The sequence below is a fragment of the Pteropus medius genome, unplaced genomic scaffold (assembly GCF_902729225.1).
Source record: "Pteropus medius unplaced genomic scaffold, Ma_sr-lr_union100, whole genome shotgun sequence".
Lineage (NCBI taxonomy): Eukaryota > Metazoa > Chordata > Mammalia > Chiroptera > Pteropodidae > Pteropus > Pteropus medius.
In genome coordinates, this window is record NW_024342467.1 from 22,915,892 (window position 1) to 22,942,086 (window position 26,195).

The window sequence follows — 26,195 nt, forward strand, 5'->3', positions numbered from 1 at the left end:
ACCTGAAGCGCTCACGCATCGGTCAAGGATTTCAAGGGCACAGGTTGACTCTGGAACGCCTTCTGCCCGTACCGTGCTCATTTCTATGGAGCGTCTGTCCCTCTCTCTCCTCCCTCCCCTGTGGTGTGCTCTTAAGTCCTAGCAGCTCCGCTAAGCTATACTTTTGCTCCCAGTATAGTTTTGTTTTGGATAAGCTAAACCTGAGATGCTTATGAGATAGTCAGCCAGAGACGTCAGCAGGCTCTTGGACAGGGCAATCTTGAATGCAGAGGAAAAGTGTGGATGTTGGCCTAAAACGGCCACAGGAAACCGTGGAATGGGACGAGGGCCGGAGGAAAGAGCAGTGGGCTTCGAGTGACCTGGGAGGTGGTGCCGGTGGCCCGGCGGAGGTGTGGGGCCTGCAGAGGAGGGTGAGAAGGGGCCAGAGAGAAAGCCGGGACACTGTGGGATTATTTTCGTAACAGTTTTGTTGAGCCGTAATTCCCGTACCATAAAGTCCACCCATGTAAAGCATACAATTCAGAGGCCTGAGCACCTATTACCACTAATTCTAGAATATTTTCATCTCCCAAAATAGAAACCCCCATATCTATTATCAGTCACTGCCCATTCTTCCTTCTCCTGGCCCCTGACAAACCATTTACTTTCTGTCTCTATGGATTTGCCTATTTTGGACATTTCGTATCAATAGAATCATACAGTATGTGGTCCTTTGTGACCGCTTATTGCACCTATGTTTTCAAGATTTATGTTGTAGCCTTATCGGTACTTTATTTCTGTTTTTTTTTTTTTTTTTTTGCTGAATAATATTTTCTTATAGGTATACAACATTTTGCTTATCTGTTGTTCATCAGTTGATGAACATTTGGGTTGTTTTGCTTTTTAGCTATTATGAATAATACTGCTATAAACCTCCACATACACATTTTCGTGTGGATATGTTTTTAGTTTTCTTGGGTATGTACCTTGGAATGGAATTGCTGGATCATACAGTAACTCTGGGTTTAACTTTTTGGGGAGCTGCCAGACTGTTTCTCCACTTTACATTCCCTGCAGCAGCGATGAAGAAGGTTTCCACCTCTTCACATCCTCACCAACACTTGTTCCTGTCCACCTTCCATTACGGCTCTCCTAGTCAGCGCAGCAGCATCTCGTGGTTGGCATTTGCATTTCTCTGAGGACGGATGGCTTTGGGCATCTTTTCATGCGTTCTTTGGCCATTCGTGTATCTTCTTTGGAGAAATGTTTATGCAGAGTCTCTGCCAGATTTTTTATTGGCTTGTCTTGTATTGCTGAGTTGTAAGAATTCTTTGTATATTCTCAATATAGGTCCCTTGCCAGATACATGATTTGAAAATATTCTGTGGGTTGTCTTTTCACTCTCTTTGAAGTGCTCCTTGAAGCACAAACGTTTTTAATTTGGGGAAGTCCATCTTACCTATTTTTAACTTTGTTGCTTTTGCTGTTGGTGTCACGGTGAATCATCATTTCCAGGGGAGACGGGGTCCAGCGAAGACAGAGATAACCGTGGGTTTGGCAACAAGGAAGTCATCTGCGACCTTGGAGAAGGTGTATAAAACGTTGGGGTTGGACTCGTGCTGGAGTAAAGTGTGACGGACTGAGAGCAACACACCAGCCAACTCCTGAGTTAAGTGGGGTACGAGAGGCGACAGCATCTATCCGAGAGGGCTTAGTCGAGTCATAGTTAAGTCAAGGGGGCCCCACGAAAGAGGTCAAAGTCACCGCACAGCTTGTGGATCAATGTTTGGAATTGAGAGAAGGCACAGGAAAGAGTCCTGGCGTGGCGGATGATCGGTGGATTGGGTCACTTTCGGGGGAAGCCTGGAATGGATTCTAGTTGATCCTCTGTCTTTGCATCACTAGAGAAAGACTCGAACCCCCGAGGTGATGGCTCAGACCAGGCAATGCTGACTGGCGGGGAGCAGACGGAACCAGCACCGTCAGCTTACGTAGTGGGAGGCCGAGCTCTGCCTTCCGCCAAAACTCCCCACAGTGGAGGCTCCCCAAGTTGGGAAGTGGGATTGGAACCTGGGATTGGAACCTTGTATCTACTTTAAAAGAATGTTTTAGGTAAAATCCTCTGGGCTAGGTGACAGATTCTATATCGAGTTCACATATAAATATCTGATATGCTGTCACTCTCAACTACATTTGGTCTGAATGGTTTGAGGTATAAATTAGATCAGCCTAGATTTGGGGGGAGAGTGTAAACTTCAAAAGTATTTTCATGGCCTATATTTTTAAGAGTTAACGTATTTTCAGCACACGCGTGCACACACACAAAGAAGACGCATTGAAAATAGCTTTTCCTGTATAAGCAAAAAGATGCTGAGTATCTGCTTTGACTTTTCTCATCTACCCATGGCTGCTTACCGCAGAACAAAAACCTAGCGTGAAGCCCTTGGCAAACATGGGCTAATTTTACTGACACAATTTGTACCAGTTCTCTAATAAATCCCACGTGTGTCGGTTAGGATTCACTCTAAGCTGCTTAAACACTGTGGATTAAATTTGACAGTTTTTTTTTTTTCCTCCCCACATAGTAATCTAGGATGGGTAGATGGCTCTGCTAGATGGCTCTGCTCCGTGACCAGTAATCTTTGTTCCGAATGGGCAGCGTCCACTTCTAGGTCCAAGGTCACTGCTATCGCTCTTCCCATTTCCCTTTGCCAGGGGCGGGGAGGCGACAGTCCAGAGCGAGCACCTGTCTTTACATTAGGGTTGCCCTAGAGTTTGCACATATCACTTATGGTCACATCTCATTGGGCTGAGTTACATGAGGCGGCCACTCTTAGCTCAAAGGGAGTCTGGATAATGTCTTACCACAAGCCCAGCTAAAATAAACAAGTTCTAGCACTAACGGAAGAAGGAGAGAGCGGATGCCAGGGAGTTAGCAATCTCCAGCAGATCAGAGCAGGGCTCGCGGGTGAAAGTTTACCCGTTTTTCCGCGGTTAATGCCATCCTTGCTGCAATGAATACGGACGGGAATGTTCTAGAACAAGGAACCTCTTCCTGCCTGCTCCTTACAGAAGAAAGAGGCATTTAGATGTTAGAGTGGGAATTATCTGGGTTGTTTACTATTATGAGCTCTGTGAATCTGGGTAAATGACTTCCTTTTTCCTGTGCCTTAGTTTTTTCACAAGGATGACAGGGAGGAAAGCGCTTGGGGCAGTGCCTGGGTTACAGCCAGCACTCAGTCGACGTTGCTCTGCATTCCAGCAGCCAGTGAGAGTAATCGATTGCGTTGTAGCTGTTTTTTTAATTACTAAAATCCCCTGAAATTGTTGTTTGTATTGTTCTAATAGGAACCGACTTTTCAAAGAGCAGCCGCAGCGTCTCCCCATTGGTCACCTCTCATCTCCTGTAAGTCTCCCAACTCCATCCCCTCTGGCTCTGCACCCGCTCGGCACCCGCTCTCCACCGGCTCTGCACCGGCTCTGCACCGGCTCTGCACCGTGCCCAGCACCTTGCTGCTTCCAGTCTCGGCTCATCCTATTTTCTCCTCCTAATCCCCTTCCAGTTCACGGCCAGAGCTTCTTAAAACTTTAATCTCCAATCCCCACCCACGCTACTCCTGCCCACTCTGACCGTTTCAAAACTTTAAGCTGCTGCATTTACAGATGCCCATTTTATCATCCTCCCTCGTATCACTGATCTGGCAGACACCATTAATTGCTTCTCAAGGAGCCACTGCCTTTTTTCCTTGCTAACGGAAATCCAGTCTTCTTCCAGGCAGCAACATGTTCGGCTCTACGTAAAATGTTTGCACTCCCAGCCTACCTTGCAGCTGGGGAGAGCCACGCCACACAGTTCTGGCCGGTGGGTGATACTGGTGTCTATTTAGGACTTAAGGAAAGCTTTTATTTTTACTAATAAAAGAGAAAGACATAACTGCTATGGCTCCTTCTTCTTCCTTTAAAAATCTTTCTTTCTTGTCATTAGTGTCTGCGATGTCTCAAACCACAGCCGTCATCTCTTGCCGTGAGGACACACGCAGGAAGCAGGAACCAGACCCACCCAGGGTGTTGTGATGGAAACGGGGAAGGAGCGGGAGTTCCGAGTGGCATCACGACGCGGCTGAGCCCGTGTCGGCAGCCGCCTGACTCTGCCTGTCGCCGGTCTCCGCCTGCTCCAGACCACCCAGTCCCGCATCCATCCCGCCCCCTCCCACCGCACGCGGGGCTGTGTCTTCTTCGGTTCCAGGGTGAATCATTTCGGAAACAGAAAATACTTTACATGTACTGCTGCTCCATGTCCCATCTCCAGACCCCGGCATTGACTTACTCGACCGGGGAGCCTGACCTGGCATGGCTGCCCAGTCTGGCGAGGCTCCAGAACGGTGTCCTTAATCCACCAGCGTCACCGCTCATGTGAGACGGGGGGGCCTCGGCGATGGCCACGGGCTTCGGACTTGACCTCTGATACAGATCACGTCCCCTTCTACCTGTCCTTTTATATTCACGTGCTTCTGAGGCTTCGTTTTGAGCCCGAGTCTCCCGTGTAGACGTCAGTTTACAGAACTCGGCTTTTTCCCACTCTGCACCGTGACTCCTGGTTGGGACGCAGCAGGACATGTGCTGTCCCTCGCCCCGGTCTGGAGGCTGGCACTCTGCCGTCCTCGAGAAGACCTCGCAGGCACCAGAGGATCTGCCTACCAGGCTCCTGAGCATCGACCCACCGCCCACTGTTCCTCGTGGCGTCCCCTCGCCTACCCAGGGGCCCCCCGGCTCCTCCCGAGCTCGCGGCCTGGGGGAACCGTGCTTCCGCCGCGGCTGGCGACGCCGGGAAGACCTGGGCCTCGTGCTGGTCAGTGCTGGCCGCACTCGGCCGCTTTCCCTGCAGCCGATGAGCAGTGCAGCGGCCGGGCTCACGTGCGGGGCAGGCGGAGCGCCACGTGGGCCCAGTGCCTGAGCGCGTCACCAGAGGGCGGTCGCATCTCAGCCACAGGCCCTTCGGGACCTGACAACAATCCTCGGTCCTGGGGGTTGTGATTTGTCCTTTTAACCGCATCACTGAAGCCCTGAGGGTGACTTCTCCAGTTGAAATTTAAGACGAACGCCGAGGGTGTTTTTGACGTGATCTCGGCGCGGAAACGGTCGAATGACCGCGTAATGAGTTGCGAAGGCCAGGGGACCCGCAGTCAGAGCGACGCGGTGCTTCCCAGTCACGGTCTGTCCCAGCAGCTTCTGGGCCTTTGGCCTGGTGCTAATTGATAAGGAAGAGTCTTTAATTCCTCCCAGCGCTGTCTGATCTGATTGACACCATGGTCTATGGCCAGTGGTGACGTGGAAAAACTTACCGTGGCATTTAAGCTGGTAATTCTAAATGTGACACAGTGACACCACTCATGGTAGAAAATATGAAAGGCGTTTAACGTGAAATCAAACCCTCGAGGCCTTTTGAGGCCGCCCCTGCTGTCCGGGGCCCGCTCACGCCTGGCCGAGACCCCAGCCTGCTTTTTACCCACGTGTCTGGGTCATGGGCCGTGTCTTGGCTCATGATGTTTGGTGGGCTCCCCAAGCTGCGGGACTAAGCCTTTTTTGGACTTTTATTTAAAGTTTGGATGATAAAACAAACATTTTCATCTTCTCATTGCTATTTTTAATGGAATATCAACATTTTTGGTCATTTTGAAGCGATGACTAGTTAGTGAGAAAGTGCTAGATCATGAAGAAAAGCATGAGAAAAGATGATGCAAAGAAATAGCAAATGGCCACCTAGAGACTTTAAAAAAAAATGGAAGGGCTCACTGGGGACCAGTTCATGAAGAAAGATACCCCAGGGTTTGTCCCTCCATGGGCTGGAGTCGGTAACTGTTCATCTGACTCACGGTCCGTTCTTTGGAGACAGAAATGAGTGAAAACTTGGGGAGAGTTTTCGAGCGGTACCAGACAAGGGTTTTGGAGCCTGAAGCCTCCTGTGATGGAATCTGGCAAGGCAGAAAACCGAAGCCTCGAAAAGCCAGGCTACGGTTTAAAGGAGTGTGGGTCAGTGGGACCCCGCCCCCTGCAGATCCCAACTCTCCAGAATAGAAGTTACTGAGTATATAGACCAAAAAAAAAAAAGAAAAAAAAATCAAAGGTCTCTAAAGACATCATCAATAGTATATTTTAGCGTTGAAAATTATATTAGTGTACAAATAATAAAGCAGCTAAAATACATGTGTTCCAAACAAGAACGCGCCAAGCACCAGAACAGCAATCTATATATATCGCAGCAGACGTTACGGTTAAACACTACCCTGTGTCTGGTTTCTGACTTTGATGTCGCTTCAGCATAAACCACTCGCTGCTGAGCCCCTAAAACTATCCCAAAATGGTAACTGTCGCTTTGCGTGTCTTTGGGGCCTGGCCCTTCGTGCCTCGTTCTCCTCCACTATGGTAACCCGAGATGAAGGCGCCTTTCACCTGCCTTCCTGGGAGCTAGACTTTGGCCACTGAGTGCTCGTGAAGAAAGTCACACAATTGCGTCAGTTGTTACCACCGCAAACGTGTGTCCCCAACCGTAGGTGGCCCTCCACACTGCCCGTGTGTGTAGACATCGCTAGCTCAAACAAATTTGGCCCCGACTTCACATCCCACCTCAGGCCTGATCTACCAACTCACTATTTGCGCTCTCGGCGAATGATTCTCCTCCTGCTACAGGGATGGAATAGGCCCAACAGGGGCAAATTCTTTAAACTCCCACGACATTCCTTAAAAAGTGTGTGTCTGTGCCCAGCACCATGAGCTCCAGGGAAAGAGGAAGCCCTTTTCTGTCCTTGGGGACATCTCCACCCACCCCGTAGGCCAACTGTGTCTCCCGGATGCATCTTATTTGTTGCAGATAGATCTCTTATGTGCGCCCTTCCAGCTTCTCTCCACTCTGCCTCTCATCAGACTGCTCTTCCTGGGACTCACAGCGGCCCCTGCTGGTCTTCTTGCCTCCTCCATCATTTCGGAAACAGAAAATACTCTGCTTCTTCCACTCCATCTCCTCACCACGGGTAAGTAATCCTGCACAGCGGTCTTTCTAGCATAAGTCTGAGCATGCCTTCCCCCCTGCTGAAAATCCCATAGAGGCACCTTAGCAACGCTAGGACACAGTCAGACTCCCTGGCAAGGCAACCCATGCCCTTTATAACCCGGTCCTCGCCTGCCCCTTTAGCTCCATCTCTCCTCTGTCTGCCACCAGACGCCCCTGCATCGGAGCCCACCGACCATCCCCTAAACACCACCAGCTCCCTGACCTCTGCCTGCGCCGGCGCCCCTGCCGGGATGTCATTCCTGGATGTTCCGGCCTTCGATCAGGGGCTACAACCTCTGCGATGCCTTCACGACCCACTGCACCCCGTCACCTCGCACCACCCCAGCATCCTCCTTGTGATTCTTTTATCAGCTTATCATCCGTTTTGAGTTTGTTTTGTGTGAAAAGGTGGTCCAGTTTCATTTTTGAAACTAGATAGCCACTTATCGCATAGACTGTCTTTACCCCATCTTATTTTCCTGCCTCCTCTTCATAGATTAATTGAACACATAAGCATGAGTTTGTTTCTGGCCTCTCTATTCTGTTTCACTGATCTAAAAGAAGTCCCAGTGTCTGTTTGGATACCAGAACCGTGCTATAGGACAGTTTGATATCATGATACCTCCAACTTTGTTCTTCTTTCTCAAGATTGCTGTGGCTTTTGGAGCCTTTTGTGGTTCCATATAAATTTTAGGATTATTCTAGTTCTGTGAAAAATGCCATTGGTATTTTGATAGGAATTGCACTGAATCTATAGATTGCTTTGGGCGGTATGGACATTTTAATGATGTTGAAACGAGCATGTTAAAGGCTTCTGTTATTTGTATCTTCAGTTTTTTCAACATCTTATAATTTTCCACATACAGATCTTTTACCTCCTTAAATTTATTCCTAGGTATCTTATTCTTTTTAATGCGATTGTAAATGGGATTTTAAAAACTTTCTTTTACAGTTTGTTATCGGTTTATAAAAATGCAAATGATTTCTGAATATTAATATTATATCTTACTACTTTGTTGAATTCATTTATCATTTGTAATAGTTCGTTGATGGAATCTTTAGGTTTCTCTAATATCATGTCATCTGCAAATAATGATAATTTTACTTCTAATTTGGATGCCTTTTATTTATTTTTGTCTGGTTATTGTTGCTAAGACTTCCAATGCCATGTTGAATAAAGATGGTAAAAATGGACATCCTTGTCATGTTCCTGATCTTAAGTAAAATGCATTCAGCTTTTCCCCACTGAGTAAGATGAGCTGTGGGTTTGTCAGATAAAGCTTTTGTTATGTTGAGGTATGTTCACTCTATTCCTGCTTTGCTGAGAGTTTTTATCATAAATGGATGTTAAATTTTGTCGAATGCCTTTTCTGCATCTATTGATATAATTTTTATGCTTCATTTTGTTGATGTGGCATATCATATCAACATTAATTGATTTTCTAATATGAACCAACTTAGCATCCCAGGATTAAATCCCGCTTGTTTATAGTATATGATCTTTTTAATGTATTGCTGGATTGGGTTTGTTATTATTTTGTTGAGGATTTTTGCATCTGTATTCATCAGGGATATTGGACTATAATTCTCTCTTTTTTGTAATATCTTTTTCTGGTTTTGGTATCAGGGCCTCATAAAATGAGTTTGGGAGCCTTCCCTCCTCTTCAATTTTTTGAAATAGTTTCAGAAGGCTAGGTACTACTTACTTGAACATTTGGTAAAATTCACCTGTGAACACATCTGGTCCAGGACTTCTGTTTGTTGGGAGTTTTTTGATTCCTGATTTGACTTTGTTAGTAGTTCTTGGCCTGTTCAGATTTTCTGTTTCTTCCTGATTCAGTCTTGGAAGAGTGTATGTTTACAGCAGTCTATTTTAAGTTGTTGGTCACTTAAGTTCAAACACATTCTCAAATAACTACAGTTTTTACTCACCCCTTCCAAATTTGTTTGAGTCATTACTTTTCATTACGTGCGTATGTGTGTATCCCTTAATTTATTGTTGTAATGACACGTGACCTTCCTAGTTTTGCTTTTGAACCTTCGTATTAGTTTTATAGTTGGTTGATCCACTGCTTTTACCCAGTGTTTGCCTTTGTCAGTGAGAATATTTTCCTTTCTTATATTTCATTCCTCATATTTTCGTTCTTTCTTTTCTTCTAAAAGAAGTCCCTTTAACATTTCTCGTAATACTAATTTAGTGGTGATGGGCTCTTTTAGCTTTTTCTTGTCTGGGAAGCTCTTCATCTCCCCTTTAATTCTAAATGATAGCCTCGCTGGGTAGAGTAATCTTGGATATAGATCTTTGCCTTTCATCGCTTCGAACATCTCCCTTCTGGACTGCAATGTTTCTCTTTAGAAATCAGCTGATGGTCTTACGGGAGTTCCCCTTGTATGTAACTAACTGCCTTTATCATTACTAACTGCTTTTCTCTAGCTACTTTTTAATATTCTCTTTGTTTTTAAACTTTCACAATTTAAATACGATGTGGCTTGGTGTGGGCCTCTTTGGGTTCATCTTGTTTGGGACTCTCTGTGCTTCCTGGACTTGTGTGTTTCCTTCACCAGGTTAGGGAAGTTTTCAGTCATTATTTCTTTAAATAGGTTTTCAAACCCTTGATCTCTCTCTTCTCTTTCTGACACACCTATGATATGAATGTTGGTATGCTGGATGTCCCAGAGGTCACTTTAACTATCCTCATTAAAGCTTTTTTTCTTTTTGCCATTTCAATTGGGTGTCTTCTGCTACCTTGTCTCCAGATCACTGATTCAATCCTCTGCTTCATCTAATTTGCTATCGATCCCTTGTAATGTATTTTTTTCATTCCAGTTGTCGTATTCTTCATTTCTGAGTGGTTCCTTTTTACGTTTTTAATCTCCTTTTTTGTTTTCTATCTCTTTGTTGAAGTTCTCACTGAGTTTATCTATTCTTCACTTAATTTTATTGAGCATCCTTATAGCCAGTGTTCTGAACTCTATATCTGGTAGACCGCTTGTCTCTATTTCATTTAGTTCTTTTTCTGGAGTTTGTCCTGTTCTTTCATTTGTGACTTGTTTCTGTCTCCTCATTTTGGCTGCCCTCCTGTGTTTGTTTCTATGTATTAAGTAGATATGCTGTGTTTTCTGGTCTTGACAGAGTAGCCTTACGTAGTAGGTGTTCCGTGGGCCCCAATGGTGCAGTCTCCATGGTCACCCGAGCCAGGGCTACAGGGTTGTCTCTGTGTGGGTTGTGTGTACCCTCCTGTCGTAGTTAAGCCTTGATTCCTATTGGTACGTCAGTGGCTGTGATTGACCTTCAGGTTGACTGGCCGTGAAGGCTGGTTGTGATTACAGTGGACAAGCTGTTCTGTGGGGGCTCTGGTATCAGCCAAGCCTGACCTTTGGGTGTGTCATCTGTGGAGCTGGTCGGGTGGTTTCCAGTGTGGTCTGAGGCTGGACACTAAGTGTGTTGGTTCTGGATTCCCTAGTGAGGGACTCTAGTGCAAGCCAATGTTAGTGCCACTTGTGCTGGGCTCGGGAGCAATCTTGCTTTTCTTCTCATTTTATACACTATTAATTTTGCCTTCTTGTTACCAGTCTTCAAAAATATGTTTTTAAAATAGTGTACACCACTCTGTGGACTGGATGTGTTATATTTCACGTAATCATCTTTATACTAACATTTTTATGACGTAAAATTTTTGCCTTTTGTTTCTCAATATACTTATGTCCCATTCTGAAATATTTTCTAAGTGTAGATTTTCAGTAACAGAGCGTTGGCTCAAACAACAGGACCAATTTCTAGATTCTTGATCCATATCACCTAATTGCATGCAAAAAAGTTATCCTAATTTAGTGTCACCACCTATTATGAATGAGTCCAACTTTTACCATGCTCTTTCCAGAACTGAGTACTGTCAGTTAATACCTTTAGCTAATTTCATAAGCAATAAATGTTACTTCATTGTTTTCATTTTTCTTTGATTAGTAGTTTGGTCAATTTTACCACGTTTATGTTCATTTTTTCTCAATTACCTATTTGCCTATTAACATATTTCCGCCTTTCCTTTCCAATACGTATCCCTTGCAACGGTCTTATTTTAAAGCAGTTGAGATGAATTCTTTATAAAGGTATTGTCATATTCGAAAGGAATGATTTTTCAGTCTGCTGTTTGCTCTTTTATCTTGGCTATATTTTTCTTTGACTCACATAAGTTTTAAAATTTAATACAGTGAATTCTGCCAACTTTTTATAAATTCTTAAGCTTAGAAATTTGCCATATCAAAGGGAATAAAAAGGAGAGAAGGAGAGAAAAAGGAATTTATCTGAAGTTGGTGATACTCAGTTATATTTGTTTTTGCCTTTGGGCCCAGTCATCCTCTCGGTTGGGTGAGTGAGGTCAAAGGTCACAGTCATGCCCCCCCCTCCCCCCCCCGCCCCCCCACTCTCTGGTAAAGCAGGGATCAGAGTGGAGGGGTGAGGTGGGATCACCCTTGGGTGGAAAGCTTGCTCCTGTGGTGGGCGGGGGGAGGGGCTGCTCTTCCTCTGGGTGTGGAATGAGGATGTGGGTACATGGTGCTGGCGAGGCAGGGCCCGGAGGGGCCGCGCTGTCCCAGGAGGCCCTCTGCCACGTGCTGCATGGCGGGCCTGAAGCCCGGGTAACGCTCGCCGCGTAGTCGCCAAGTTTTCCCCTCTTGGCAGGAAATACCCTGGAGCTGTTGACTTTTGTCCCCCAGTCACACCAAGACACGTGTGTGGTTTTTTCAGAATGAGAAAATCCACACTATCGACACCAGAGGAACTGGCAAACTGGCGATATCGAGGAGTTCCGTTTAGAACTCTGTCTAAAAACCGTTTCGATGGCCACTTCATGCTGCTGCTGAAAAACGAGGGTCTGCCCCGCGAACGAACGCCTGACCCGCCTGACCGGCCCGTTCGCCAGACACCCCGCCCCTCACTCCGCACCTGCCGCTGCGCCGTCAAGCAGATGCTCCGGCGCCCACTCTGCGTGCTTCTCGGAAAGGCCCAGGTCCGGCTCTGCTGTCCTACAGCGGAGGGGAAAAAGAAGCGAGAGACGTGACACCAGTGTGAGGGGGTCTGGATAGCGTAGAAACCGCAGTTTTAGTCTTTCCGAATGCATCGCAGTCATCCGTGCATACGGTTCCATAAAGCCACTGTGACAAGGGAGAGTGGCCTGCACCCTTCCCGCAGCTGTTTGCTCTCCGCAAAGGCAATTATTCTGTTTTAGAAGTTATTAATGTTTACCCACATCTCTCTAAATAAAAAGGATCTTAAATAGCTACTTTTTGATTGTCACTAAATTTCGGGTATTATCTATTATGATCCCTACGTGGAAAATGAGAATTTATTTTCCATACACACACATTTCTTCCTTATCCTCATCCTTCTGATATAATTTAGGGTTAGATCAATATATTTTACATTTCCATGCCTATGTAAATATTACATATAGCCGACCCATAGTACACAATAGTATAATTATATTTACTTTCTGATATAAGCATAATTCGTTCTCTGGAATTCACTTTTTTTCCTTGTATAGCTCTCTAGGTCCCTGTCTCATCCATTCCTCAGCTCTTACAGAAGTAGAATTTCCCTGTAAGTTCGGGCGCATCAGGCATGTCATCAGCGTCTTCTCCGGGCCAGTCCCCTCAGCAGACTGTGGCATTTATTGTGGGTGTTTGGGTCCTCAGTCCTCACTCCTAGGTTTTCATCTCCCTATTTGTGAATGTCAGTGGTAAACTCTGAATAAACGACACGGTTCTCGTGCTAAGAACGTTGGGATTTTCTAGTATTATATACAGAGGGCCGAAAGTGCCTAGCTATTTCCTCTCGCTCTGAGATGAAGTATTTTCAATGGTCGCTGTAGCAAGTGCTAATGCTGGTTACTTCACTGTCTTCTCGTCTCTCCTTTTCATTTCCTTTATGAACATATCAATTTCCTTAGCACATGATTTTGTAAAATACTTAATTGGCTATTAACGTTTTCTTAAATTTGGGGTAAGGTCGCAATATTTTCTTCCCATGTAGCGAAAAACACACTGCATCAATATCCGATCCTGGAAAAATATCGTTGGTGGCGCTAGGATTGGTACAACACTTTTGGGAAATAATTTGTCAATATTCAAGAGAACTATAAAAATCATCCCCTCACCTAGGGATCCATTTTAAGGAAATAATCCGAAACATGGAAAAAGCTCTCTATATTATTTGTACTCATGAAAAACTCAAAACAATATAAGGCCCATTAACAGGGGAAGGGCTAAAGTGTGGAATATATACTTTGTTTTTTACATGCATGCAATAATGTGAAAATATATACTTACTGTATTATTAAACAAAGAATAAGAGTAGTCTGTCCACTGTGATTACAACTTTGTAAATCATACATGTTGAAAACTGACATCATCTACTCCATGCAGCTTATGTCTACATGAACGTGACTTCACTATTCCAATGTTTATTAGCATAACTTTACTCTTCCAGGAGTTTCTTGGCCGGGCAAATAACTTTATTGTTCACACGAGGAACTCGGACCCATCAAATCGCTAATGGAAAGAACCAGCTAACAGCTTGCCCCAAGACTCTTTGAACCCCTAAACAATTACATCATGATCTCTACCCCGTCTCAGGGCCTGCTCATTGAAAATGTGCCCCCAAATTTCAATGACATCTGACCTTGTCCTTCCCCCTCGGAGACACTACCCAGCCCTGTTGAGAGGGTGCTTTCTCTATGGCATAGGATAGTGAACACAGCTCTGTATTATCAGCAGATTGTGCTGTGATGCTTTGGGAACCAGCACTGAACAATACAAAAAAGTTATGCAATATGTAGATGTAGACAGAGACAAAAGGAATATATAAAAATAATATTAGTCATGTTAAGTAATTGGTGTTCTCTCAGTGTTTAAAACCCTTTGTATGGTATTCTTATGTGATAGGGCAAGGTTTATTTCAGTCAATACCAAGATTCATTTTGGTACAAACCACCTTTCAATGTGTAAAGATCAAATAAAGGCAAAACTCTGCAACTTGTTACTCTCTTCCTTGTTCTTTTGTAGGACAATCAATAAGGATCCAGAGAGAAGCCGAAGACAGTGAGCAGAGCTGTTCATATTGTAATTACGCTTGTAGAATCGAAACACTTATGGGCTCCGTTGTAATGAAAATGATCCAAAAATGTTAAAATCACTTAGTTAATGCTGAGAAACAATCAGGACATTGGCAATGGCCTTTAAATGGGTTTAGTATTTGACGGGACAGAGGCTGTAGACAATGGCTTACTTAGCACTGAGTTACAGAAATGTCAGAAAGCCAACATAGCATAGAAGCATCTCGCAAAATTAAAAGCCAGGCCTCATTAACAGAAATTTTGTAGTGTGTTTTGTAGTGTTTGTCAGATATTTCCTACACTTGGTAGTTATTTGTTTTGTGTCAAGTTTTCTAACGCAAACAACCTTTGATGATTTGACTTGTTAAACTGATTCTGGTTAGACTGATTAATGGTTGGCCACCCAGGTAAATGTTGCTGTTTCTACTGATGTTAACCCACCCTGTTACCTTTTCGACATTTGTTCTTATGGCATAAATAAGCTTCGTAGGTAGAGAAGTGCATTAACCAAAGCATAACAACAAAACGGGATCTATCAGCGAAGAAGTCTGAAATTTTCACTATGATGTAACCAATAAATTTACACAGCTTCTGTTCCAGGTAAAGATGTACCGATGGCATGAATAAAGACAGAAATCTCAAGATTAATCAGGTAATTTTATTTAATATTTACCATTCAGCAGCAACCAACATGAACATCTGAGCTACTAGAATCTCTTGAAATGTTCTGCTATATAGCTGCTTCAGAAATACACGCACGTGATAAACTGTTCATTGCAAAATTTTTTTTTTAAAAAAATGGCTTCAAGAGCAATTAACACTGATTTATACTGTGCCCAAGCACTAGTCAACAAATCTATTAAGTTACAGAGGAAAACAAAGAAGCTTTGTTATCTTATGCATGTCGCCTTATTTAAATGGAAGGTTTTACGTCTTTAAAGCAACAGAAATATGGAGCTTCCTATACATCTATATATATATATATATTTTTAAGGGTGTGATTACAAATACAAAGTGTTATCATCAAAGCAAAAGCTAGTTCAAGAAATTTCCAACTGCAAAACTTGCAAGATACAAAGCTAAAATTTATATTTTCCTTTTCTCAATTATGAATACCTTCACTAAACATAAATATTTTAACATATATTAATTTTTCTGACATTCAAAATTGTAAAGTCAATATGGCAGAATTATTGTTAAAAGCACATATGTACAAATATTCTTTTTCCGTACATAAAGTATTTGGCATAATTATAACAATCATACTGCGTCAACAACTGTTTGCTTTTATTTTTTTTTTTTTTTTTACACATAATGGTATCTCTTATTAAAATTAACCAGTTATGTACAAAAATACTCGAACATTTATTATAGAAAACCTCTATAACCAGCCTCAACAGCGTATACCTGCTGAATGGTTTCATTAAGGGAATATAAAAAAGTGGTCACTGCCTTCCAGGTAAGCTATCAACAAAAACACAGACGGCAAAACTAAAATGAGCTTCCCAACAAAAGAGGGAAAATATTTAACGGTATGATTTAAAATACAGTTCATATCTATCGTCAATTGAGTGTTATAAACAGTCAGTAAAAGAAAAAACAAAGATACAAAATACATTACTACATACAAGGTGCTTTTGTTACATTCCTACACTGTGCCATTTGTATCCGCTTCTAGATCTAAGACGCTGTGTTGCAATGTTCAAGCTAGAGCGGTCCACAGCCATCCTCCTGGGAAGAATGGGGATTGGTGGGGAATCCTTTATTTTGTGCAGGGTTGAAAGGTAATGCCCTTGCCTTTCGCTAGTCCTTCTGCCATTTAATCATGCTAATGTATTTTCTCTAAGGTTTTTTTCCCTTCATTTACACCATTGATTTAATACTGTCCTGCATTGATTCCTGAATTCTTGTTAATGGAACACATTAATTTGTGCCTGTTTAATACATGGACGTCTGCTCTTCGTCAATGACAAATTTGGTAGAGGAAACGGTCAAGTCAGGAAGCGCGAGATTCAAGTAAACACTTCTCCTGGGGTCTTTGACTGAATCTGCCCAATTCTGCTTAATCTTTACTCTGAAAGTAAATTGCACCTTGAAAAGAAATACAGTAGATACCATGGCTGCGGCATACTAAAGCGTTCACCAACCGGCTCACAAAGTAGCTTTGAGAATGCAGACAGCTGTCGTCTGTCAAAAGCAACCTTAGGGACGTATTTAAGAACAAGACGGTTCCCAGTCTGAGTCCTTGCGACCCCCTCCGTGCGGTCTCAGCGGCCCGCTCTACCTTTTCACGCTGATGACCTGCGTCCGTCAGTCTGCTCGTGGCAGGAGCCAGAAATCTCACCGGACTTCCAAAAGTCTTCTAAAGTAAGGACCGATGTGTTAGGCTGTATACATCGACTTAATAAGCTTTCTCGGAGTATCAAGTATTCAGTAAAAAGTATATAACATTATCACATGTCCTATGGTTCGACAAGACGTTGTCGAACTGTTTGAACATTAAACTATGTAAAAAAAGCGAACATAAAAAGATACAAAAGAAGTCTTTATCACTGTTTACCACTTTCAAATGAGAAAACGCTTTAATGAAATGCAGCCATACTTCATGGGACATCTGGCGCTCTAGGTCAGTAACTTCTACTATTGTGCAACATCATGTTAATAAGCAAGTTTTCATTCCACTCGTTTCGAGACAGATCTAAGTTATTAAAGTGCCTACACTAACCGTCTTCTCCTCATACTTCGCGTTCTCCTGTAAACGGCGGAGAAGTCACCGCAGGTAACCGCGGGAGTGACTCACAGCTGGGAGACCTTCCGAGGCAGGGGCCGAGGCCGCGGGCCGGGGTCGGTCCTCCGGGTCCCGTTCTCCAGGTGGCCGGGCCGCGCGGCCGGGGGCTTGGGCGGCAGCGCGGGCGGCTCGGCCGCGGCGGGGCCGTGCGGCGGCGGGGCCGGGCGCCGCAGCGTGCGCTCGTACGCGCTGTAGGGCGGCGGCGGCCTGCCGTCCCTGTCCTTGGGCTCGTCGGGCCCGCCGCCCGGCCCCGGGCCCTGCGCGGGCGGCTCGCCGCCCGCGTTCTCGAAGCCCGACGCCTCCGACGTGCTGCCCCGGCTGAGCGAGGAGATGCCGCTGCTGCAGCTGCCGGACAGGGCCGGGGAGCCGGACGCGGGCCCGGGGCAGTGATGCTCCGCCGGGGACGCGGCGAAGGGCTGCGCGCCGCCCTGCGAACGGCAAGCGGGGCGAGGGGCGCCGGGGCGCGGGGACGCGGCGTGAGACGGGCGCGCGGCTCCGGGCCCCCCGCCCCCGCGCCCCCCACCTGCTGCATTCGGGGACGGGTCTTTGGAGAGCCGGCTGCCTCAAAACGAGGCCCTGGGGGGGCCCTAACCCCATGGGATTGGTGGCCTCAGAGGCAGAGGAGATTTGGGGACACAGGCGCCAGCGGCGCAGCCGGCGCGCACAGAAAACGGCGCTCCGGGGCGCAGGAGACGCGGCCCTGACAGCCAGGGGGAAACCGGGCCTGCGACACCTCGACCTTGGGCTTGTAACCCCCAGACCAGCAAGAAAGGAAGTTCTGCTGTTTCGGCCGGATGTCTGGCTGTTCGTAAAGGGCTGGCCGATGATAGAGGACGGGCCCTTCCTGCGACAGCGACAGCGGCTCTGTCTCTTGGCTTTTTTGAAGCGGAGCAGAGGCTGTTCCTTGGAGGGGTCGGGAACCCCCCACTGTACCCCGCCCAGCGGGGTCTGCTGCCTGCCGCTGTCCTGCAGGCTGACCATGCTGCGTCCGTCCCTCCCTGGCGTCTTAAGAGCAGCGAGTCCCGAGAGGGGCCGTCCGCTGTTTCTCTAAACGCCTTTGCCCGCAGACCGTTTCGTTGTCGTTCATCACCTAATGGCCTATACATCTAATGTTCTATGGAACGGACTTTGAAAAATGGTGTCCTAGACTGACTTCATCCTGACCTCTTTCTTTTTTTTAAGCAATATAAGGCCGGTAGACACAAATCATCTAGCAGGAGCCTAAAATTAAGCGTGGCCAATGAAGAGATCCCAATTCACTGCTGTTTCTGTCAAAAATCAGACCCCAAGTTCAAAACAGGGCAGGTAAGCTCAGTCTTCCCCACACGGTTAACTCGGCCATTTAATTGCTGAAAAACTCTTAGGTAGGGCCGGCGGCAAACCGCCTTCTCATCTCGACAAAGCTAGTGACGGGGTAGCGGAGCGCCCTCTACTGTAACCCAGGGGTCACACCACAAAGGTTCCATCGGTCTCTTCCAGCCCCATTTGTAAAGCCGCCTTCTAGGCCCGTCTACAGAGAGGCGCCATCCTAAACAGAACTGTCTGGTAGACACTGAAACATTTCATCCCTTCTTTGTACTTCCTCAGAGCCCATCGGTAAGGCTTCCCATGGCCTGACTGCTACTCTGCAAGATCGAGTTGAAAACTGCAGGTGTTAACTCTGCAGCAATACCTAGGAAACCCCTGGGGAGCACAGGTAGATGGACCAGTGGGGGACTGCACAGTCCGTGGACAGTCTGTGCGGGAGGGCGGATGCAGTCACACATACTTTACGACCGACGGCTGCACCGCAGAGGGACAGCGAAGCTGGCAAGTAATTTGCACTCCCCAGCAAATCTCTCCATCGGAAATGCTGGCAGTGCAAATGGGATCGCACGTTTTTGCGATTTTCTCCTTTCTCTTGTGGTTTTGTTTCTCGGAGTCTCAATTTCTACGCTTAGTAACTACGTTGGATGGGTCACGACCTGCCCTTATGCTTTTGCCGAAGCTGATGTGTCTTTTTCTTTCACGTTAGCTAGAAATATCTCATCCACAAAAAGGACATGGAGCGTGTAGACGCTCCATCACTCAGGTACGAAAGCCTTTTCTCAGCCCTCCCTTCAAGCTCAACCTGGCCTCCGGTGCAGCAGCTCTGGACAGCAAGGCCGGTGTGGACCGATCCCTGCAGACAGTCCGATTCAACTTGGACAGAGACTAAATGCTCCTCTTTCCCTCCGTTAGGATTCCTGTATGTTTAGAGACGTGAAACAGCCCGTGTCTACACAGCAATCCAAACATCTGGCCTTTAAGGCTTTCCGGTTTGTTCGTTGCAAATTTTAAAGTTCATTTTACTGCCTTTTCATAATCGAGTGTGTAGCTAATGTAAACAAAAGCCCTGGCAGAACACAGAACAAGGGAAAAAGTTGGGTTTGGCTTAGTCAAAATGGGTGAGTCTGACGGTAAAGGCAAACGGCAGGGGAGGATGTTTAGTAGGTCTTGATAATGTTGTTAATGTGTGGGGTTTTTTTGTTTGTTTTTTAAAATGTCCCTTAAACTAAAAGACCAGGCTGAAAGTGTCCTGGGAGATAGACTGGGACCATATTTCTTTCCTGATTCAGGGCTTATACTAACTCGTCTGTACATTCTCTCTGCTGCCATTTGCAGAATGAAGCTAATAATCTGAAAAACGAAGGTCTGCATTCCCGGAGGAGGCCCCCCAAAGGCAAGCCTCGTGTGTGTGGCTACCCCTCCGCCCCTACCCCTGCTTTATGTTCTCCGCCTGGTCCGTGCAAATGAGAGCACCTCACTGATGGACCAAGGAGGGGTCTTAAGGGAAAAGGAACTCGGGGCCAGCCTCCAGCCCCGGCCTGGACAAGAGCCGTACCTTCAACGGAGACCGCCCGGCGGGCGAGAGGGTCACTGACGCCGTGTGTCTCGCTGGTGAAGCTGCAAAGAGAAACATCATTTTAATTCAGAAAAACCAGTCGGATGACTGTCTGCAAACGCCCTGTGTGTACGAACCCACATGGAGGACACTGCTCGGGACCTTCCGGGCAGGGGCGGGGGGAAGAAACTGAACGATGCCTACCAAAGGATGGCCGCATCGAGACAAGGGATAATTAAAGTCACCAGTGACGCTTTAACCAGAATGACAGGGCCTCGAATGCGTCCCTTCCCTTCCCCCAAGGTCTGGGCGCTTCTTAGCTGCTTCGTCTACTTCCTAAGGCACCTGCAGGTCCCCGGGGCAGGGGGCAGTCTTCGGGAGCAGCTGCTGACTTGGGCCCAGGCAGCTGAGGGCACACCCAGGCCGCCCATGCAGCTTAACCTCGTCCGTGGGAATCTGTTTCCTGCAGCCTCCCCCTGCACACGCCCAGCCCTCCAAAGGCGACAGGTAAGACGTTTCCCTCGCCCCCTAAAGCCTGTGCTCGGGTCGCCCCTCTGTCCCCGCCACAGAAATCCTCATCTCCGCACGAGTGTCCGTGAGTCCAGGGCCTGCTGCTCTGTCATGAGAGCCATTCTCCCGGCTGTCACAGTGGGGCTCATAACTCACGAGAAAACTACAGAAAGGCCGAGGGGAAGAGACAGACACTTACAGACCCCCCGACAGCGACCACAGATGATGACACAGAACAGACCGTGACAGCAGTCAGTGCGGAGGGCAGGCAGCCCCGTGACGTTAACCTGGGAGACGCGAGGTCGCCCATGCGCCCTCAGGGAGAGAGGGGCCGTGACTGCGGGTGGTGTCGTGCGGTCTGCACCTCGCTTGCCGCGTCCAGACGCCAGCGTTAGCGCCTCTCCCGTCAATTGTGGGTGTCGTGTAGGGAAGAGAATCACATGTGTGCAGAACTAGGCTGGGAGCCGTCTGTCTGCCACCACTGTGGCAGATGTCAAGGCTCACTGTGCCCTGGGACCCCCCTCCTCCTGAGTCAGGGGTTCACCAAATGGGCTCCACCTGCTGCATGGTCACAGGTGTCGCTCTAGAAAGGCATTCTCCTACCGAGACCTAAAATAGCTCTACCGGTTTCCTTGTCGACAAGTCTGAATGGGTCAGGGGCCTATCTACCAGCATGGTCACTGTCCTTAGAAAATTCAAGTTCCCAAAGTCAGCAGCACAGCCAGGTTTAAACCGGAGCCTGCCCGAAGGTGTGTGTGCACACCATGAACGAAGCACAAATTACCTGGGTCGTGAGTGTCAACTGCCCCCGGTCACAAGGATATGCTAATGTGGACTGTCAATTAAGCCCAGTTATTTCTTGCTCTGTGTAAAGACCTCTCAGGCCTTTCAAACCCATTGGTGACTCTGGGCTCCAGCAAGGAGGGAAGAGATTGGGCAGCACAGTTCATTTTAAAAAGAGAGAAAGTCAGTCTACGGCCACGCCACCCTGAACACGCCCGATCCCGTCTGCTCTCAGAAGCTAAGCAGGGTCAGACCTGGTTAATACTTGGATGGGAGACCACCGAGGAAGACCAGATGCTGTAGGCGTAAAAAGTAAAAAAATGAGGGATTGTAAGCTGACAAGGCCCTTGCGATCTGTGAGGTCAACCGAGGGTTGCCTCACCTAAAAAAAAAAAAAAAAAAAGAGAAAGTCATTTCTATTTTCTTAGAGGGAAAAACAAAAAAATAAGGTGCTGAAATACAGCAAGTGAAATTTGACCGGCCCTGGCAAATGCATGAAGGAAACAGTGTGTTTTCTCTTACCGCTGGGCCAGTTGTATTTGTAAAGCTTCAAAGCTACTCTAGACGTGCACAGGTGCTGAAGACCCTCCCCCCAACCAGGACAGGCAGTCAGCGGAGAAGGTGGGCCCCTCTTAACGGCTGCACCGAGTCAGTGGCTCATTAGGGAGGAAAAGGGGCCTGATAGTGCTATAAACTCACCAAAAAATTTCTCAAAAATAAGTTTCAGGGGTTCTCACAGTCTAAGTCAGTCCTTTGACAAAGCCGACCGGAAGGCAGGCTCTGGATGCGGCAGACGGCCAGGGAGGAGAGGCCGGCTTGTCCGAAGCCCATCCCCATCACAGGGGTCGAGTCCTGTTTGGGGGCAGCCTGGAGCCTTGGCATCGACTCGCAGGAGGGTGGAAGAACGTGGCTGGGTTGGCAGAGGCCAAGGAGGACGAGGTGGTGAAGGCCAAGGGCAGAGAGAACGCTAGAGGCTCAGCGGGGTCAGGGGGCCAGGACCGGGGGTGGCCCTGTCTGGTTTCATGTGACAGAAGTCCAGCAGAGAGCGACCGCGGTAAACCCGTCGTGCAGCTCCGAGGCTTTCTCTCAGCCCACCTTTCTCTGAGGACGTCACGAGTTGGAGGAGTCAGTAAAAGTTATTTTGTGCAAGTGATTTCCGAATGCTTCAAATACCCACCAGTGGGTCTTGGCGGGACAGGGGGAGAGATAAGCTTCCCACTGTCCGACACGTTCTTGGCTTCCTTCCCACTGTCCAGGCTCCAGCTGCTAGGGGTGGGGTTCGCCGCTGGAAGGCAACAACACAGCTGAAATCACACGGCCCACTTTGCCCTCGGGACGCTCGAGACGTTAGAGGAAAGTCAGAATGGTCCAGAATGAAAAAGGCGGCTGGAGTAGAAACACCCAGGAAGGCTCCTAAACACTCAGCCTTCATCTGATGGCCTGCCTCGCATTACGGTTGACACTGAATTGGGTGATACCACGTCTGTTTGTTTCTCTCGAGCAGAACTACACGTCTCTACTCTTAGAGCAGAAACTCGCTGAGAATTACCGACGTGTTTAGGTGCTGCGTAACGGCTGGAAGAGGCAGGCACTAGACTATTTTAAAACTTAGTTTTTCGTGGAAATTTCTGGATAAGTGGCCCTCCTAAGGGGGGAAGGCAATGACATGCTAAGGTTACAACTGTTTGGTGGAATTATGGGGCCGCAACGGCCACATCGGCCGGCTGACCAACTCTTTGAGAAAAGGACCCTCGTTCCTGAAATCAGTGCATTATACTGAAGTATGTCCTAAAACAAATAATGTAGAGGGCTGACAGCATCGTTCCTGTTTTGTAATTTGCCTGTTGCATGCTTCAGTGAGATGCAGAAATATGGAGCAGTCCTGTGAGGAACGAGCAAGACAGGTTCTCAGCAGCCTCTCTGCAGGGAGGTTCAGAGCCAGCCTGACAGTTCCTCGCGGGCTCCCTGTGCACACACTGCCACCTGCTGGGCACGTCTGGCGGCTCAACGTTTTTACCATCTTCACTGCTCATTTAATGGGCTGAAACGACCACTTTTAAAATACTTTTTCTCTGTTCCTTTTAAATTCGCTTTGTGGTTGTCTTTGGTAGAGGGGATGAGAAATATACCATATTCCTAATTTCTCCAGTCAGAGGTCAATATTAGACTTGTAACGTTCAAGTGAAATGAGTGTTTTAAAGTAGTTCTGGCTGCGGCCTCACTACTGATGCCCTGGGGAGTTTCAGCACTGAGTGAGATGCTCAGAGGACCGTGCGGTCCAGCTCCCAACGGGCGACTGACGTGCGCTCCACGGGGACACCGCGCTCGTGCCTCCCGTTGCGGGACGGCTGGTGTTTTGAGGGTGACCCCGAATGATGCTTGCTGCAGGCCCCGCGCCTGCGCAGAGGGGGTCTCGTTTAATCTGCTCTCTGTCCTCTGCCCTGTCCCACGACCGATGCTAACTGGCTGTTCACCGCAATGCCTGTGTTTCTTTTTTGTGTGTGTGACCTTGAGGCACACTCCATTGGGCGCTGGATTGTAATTCTTAAATAGTTTCTGAGTCACCACAAACAACAGATGAGCTGGCAGAACAAGCTTTGTCAGGGGGACAGCGGGTGGGCCCAGGGACCCGACTGGGAGGTGCGACTTTCACTGTCCTGAGCTAGGAGCCTGACTGGCATCACTGCCTCAGGGCGCAGTGCCCGGGTGCCTCGCTGACACCAAAGGCCATTTAACAGAGGTGTTCCTGGGCTGCTCACATTCCGCCGTTAAATCCTACCAGACTGTTTTTAAAGCTTGCATCGTGAGTGACTTTCATTTACCCCCTACAGAGCAAGTGAGCCAGGAGCACTAGCGACCTGGAGGGAGGCCGTCCACAGACACACGGGACTGGAGAAGATGAGGACAAACGAACCCCACAAACACAGGACGACGAGGGAGCGGCTTCACCTACCTTTCTCGGGGGCGGAGAGGTTGGGGTCGCTGCGTGGCAAGGCCCCGTCTCCCATGTGGTTAAACAGCAGCCTCTGGAAAGGTACAGAGTCTGTTTTTATGACGTAAAATGCTTACATGGACCCCGAGGACACGAGATGGTGACCTCGTGACTGAACCTTTGGTATATGGTTGAGGGTGTGCCTAGGAATGAAGCATTAAATTACACTTAAGGAGAAAAGGGAAAGAGCTTTGGGTTTTGAGGAAGAGAACACTGTGTTTAAAAAGCTCATCTTAGATGTTAAATGAAAATGGTTAATGAGTTTCGTGACAAAATGTAGGGGAAAAACAGTAGCAGGTAAGCAATGGTGCTCTTTATTCATACGAGCGCTACACCGGCAGAATGAAATGCGGAGAATTAAAGGACCATTAGCTGCCCCAAAAATCTCCAGCGAACGGGCTTCACATTTTAAATCCTAGATTAGGTTAAAACATGAAATGGTCAATATTCTACAACTTTTAAGCCACAAAAAAAGTCAATTTTACGTGGTTCTACCTAATATACGAAAAGGTGTAAGGCCTTAAAAGTAGATACACCATAGCAATGTGTATTTTTGAAGGTTTGGCAACATACACATGCTTCGAGTTTTACCAAAAGCAGAAAACCCAGGAGGCTTGTCACAGAAGGCCGTCGGAGGCCGCCATGCTGGCAACACGCCCTCCTGGGGCAGATGGAACCAACGGGGCGATCCCTCCGCTACCCCAAGTGACGAGGGAAACGAAGCGGGTTAGCGCAGGTGAGGCGCCCTGGGACTTCGGGACGATGGCACGATCGGCAAAGAGGAACCGACGGAGCCGGATGCAGCTACGGGCTTCCGCCAGGCCGGCACGGAAAAGCGGTCAGCTAGAGCATAACGACCGCTGTTCTCCCCTAAACCAGGCTCCAACAACTGGTAAACGAGGGGTGCCCATGAATCTTCGCCTTCGAAGCCCCTGAAGTGCCCTGAGCCCTCGCTCAGACTCAGAGGGGCCGCTTTGGCTCCGAGTCCAGGAGGGGGTGATGGCCACACTTGCTGGCTCCTGGGAAGTGCGGGGAAAGCCGTGGGCTCAACCCCGCTCCCCGGATGCATCGGAGCAGAGTGGCAGAGAGGGAACAACCGTTTCCCACCTCCCTCGGCTTCCCTGAGCCGTGTGTGTGCATCACAGATGTGGCTCAGAAAGAACCGGCCCCTTCGCCCGCCTGGGCCAACACAGCCCGTCCCTCCGGGTGCTGTGTTTTCATTCAGAAGCAATTCCAGACCTTTCCTCGGGTTTTTTTTTTCCCTAGTATTTCCATCCGCAAACAATTACCTGACAAGGTTCCACAGGCGTGGGGTAGATGGCACTGCACGGTCTCTCTCTTGGGGACAGGCAAGAGTTTTCTCTGGAATGTTTGTGTTTGTCGGACAACAGAGGAGAAGCTGGGAAGAGAAGGAAAGGTCACCATCCCCGGGGAGGTGGTGGCATGGGACCTGCCTGCAGGGTGGTGGCCGGCAGCATGCTAGGGCACTGAAGCCACCGCTGCTGGGGCCAGAAGGCTCCCTGGGCGCCTCTGCGCTACACCACGCCCTGGCACTGACCTCTGGCACTGGACGGAGCAGAACTTGTCACGTTGGGCGAGGCAGAGTGGGTGGAGCTCAAGCTGGAGGTAGATGGACTTGGCTGGAAGCACACAGGAGCTGTTATCACACACTGTTTAGAGGCTTCACGACACGGACATATTTGAAACAAAATCACGGACTTTTTTTTCCTAAATTATTCCCCCCTCCCCCCAAAACACATTTAGAAATATAGAAAAATCTCGCTAAACTCAAACTGATAAGAAGGCCTGTCTGGATTAATCAAGAATCTGTGATTTTGACTCCTGCCAAAGCAACCCGGCCGTGCCCATTTCGGCCACCTCCTGTGACTCAGTGCCAGGCAGCAGGCCCCCCAACGGACAAGCGGAAGGGCTCCCAGCCTGGGGCGCTGGGCGAGCAGGGGGTGCTGCCAACAGGCAGAGACGTGCTTCTCGTTTTCCCCAAAAACGTGGTTAAAGCATGTATTTGCAACACGTTTTCGGCCCCTTTGTCAAAGGTCATGGTGAGGACAATTGCGCTCAGTGCTACCTAATTAGCATAACTGCCCTATTAGCAACGTCTACGT

General features: G+C 47.8%; 1 protein-coding gene and 1 pseudogene across 7 annotated transcripts in view; one reads left to right on the forward strand and one right to left on the reverse strand.

Moving 5' to 3' along the window:
• Positions 1–11,956: 11,956 nt before the first annotated feature.
• DOCK4 (dedicator of cytokinesis 4) overlaps positions 11,957–26,195 on the reverse strand; it is a 352,254-nt gene continuing 338,015 nt past the window's right edge. For 2 of the 7 annotated variants that reach the window (XM_039862785.1, XM_039862784.1), the window contains exons 47-52: positions 25,631–25,712; positions 25,362–25,471; positions 24,034–24,106; positions 22,258–22,365; positions 19,788–19,849; positions 14,775–17,352 (exon numbers count right to left, since the gene is read on the reverse strand). In XM_039862785.1, coding sequence (XP_039718719.1) covers positions 16,933–17,352; positions 19,788–19,849; positions 22,258–22,365; positions 24,034–24,106; positions 25,362–25,471; positions 25,631–25,712 — 855 coding nt within the window. In that variant the 3' untranslated portion in view covers positions 14,775–16,932. Of the gene's footprint in view, positions 12,050–14,774; positions 17,353–17,415; positions 19,298–19,787; positions 19,850–22,257; positions 22,366–24,033; positions 24,107–25,361; positions 25,472–25,630; positions 25,713–26,195 lie in introns of those variants that run through there. The other 5 variants (XM_039862786.1, XM_039862791.1, XM_039862789.1 and 2 more) reach the window with 4 other exon arrangements.
• Positions 21,268–21,386, forward strand: LOC120602586 (uncharacterized; annotated as a pseudogene).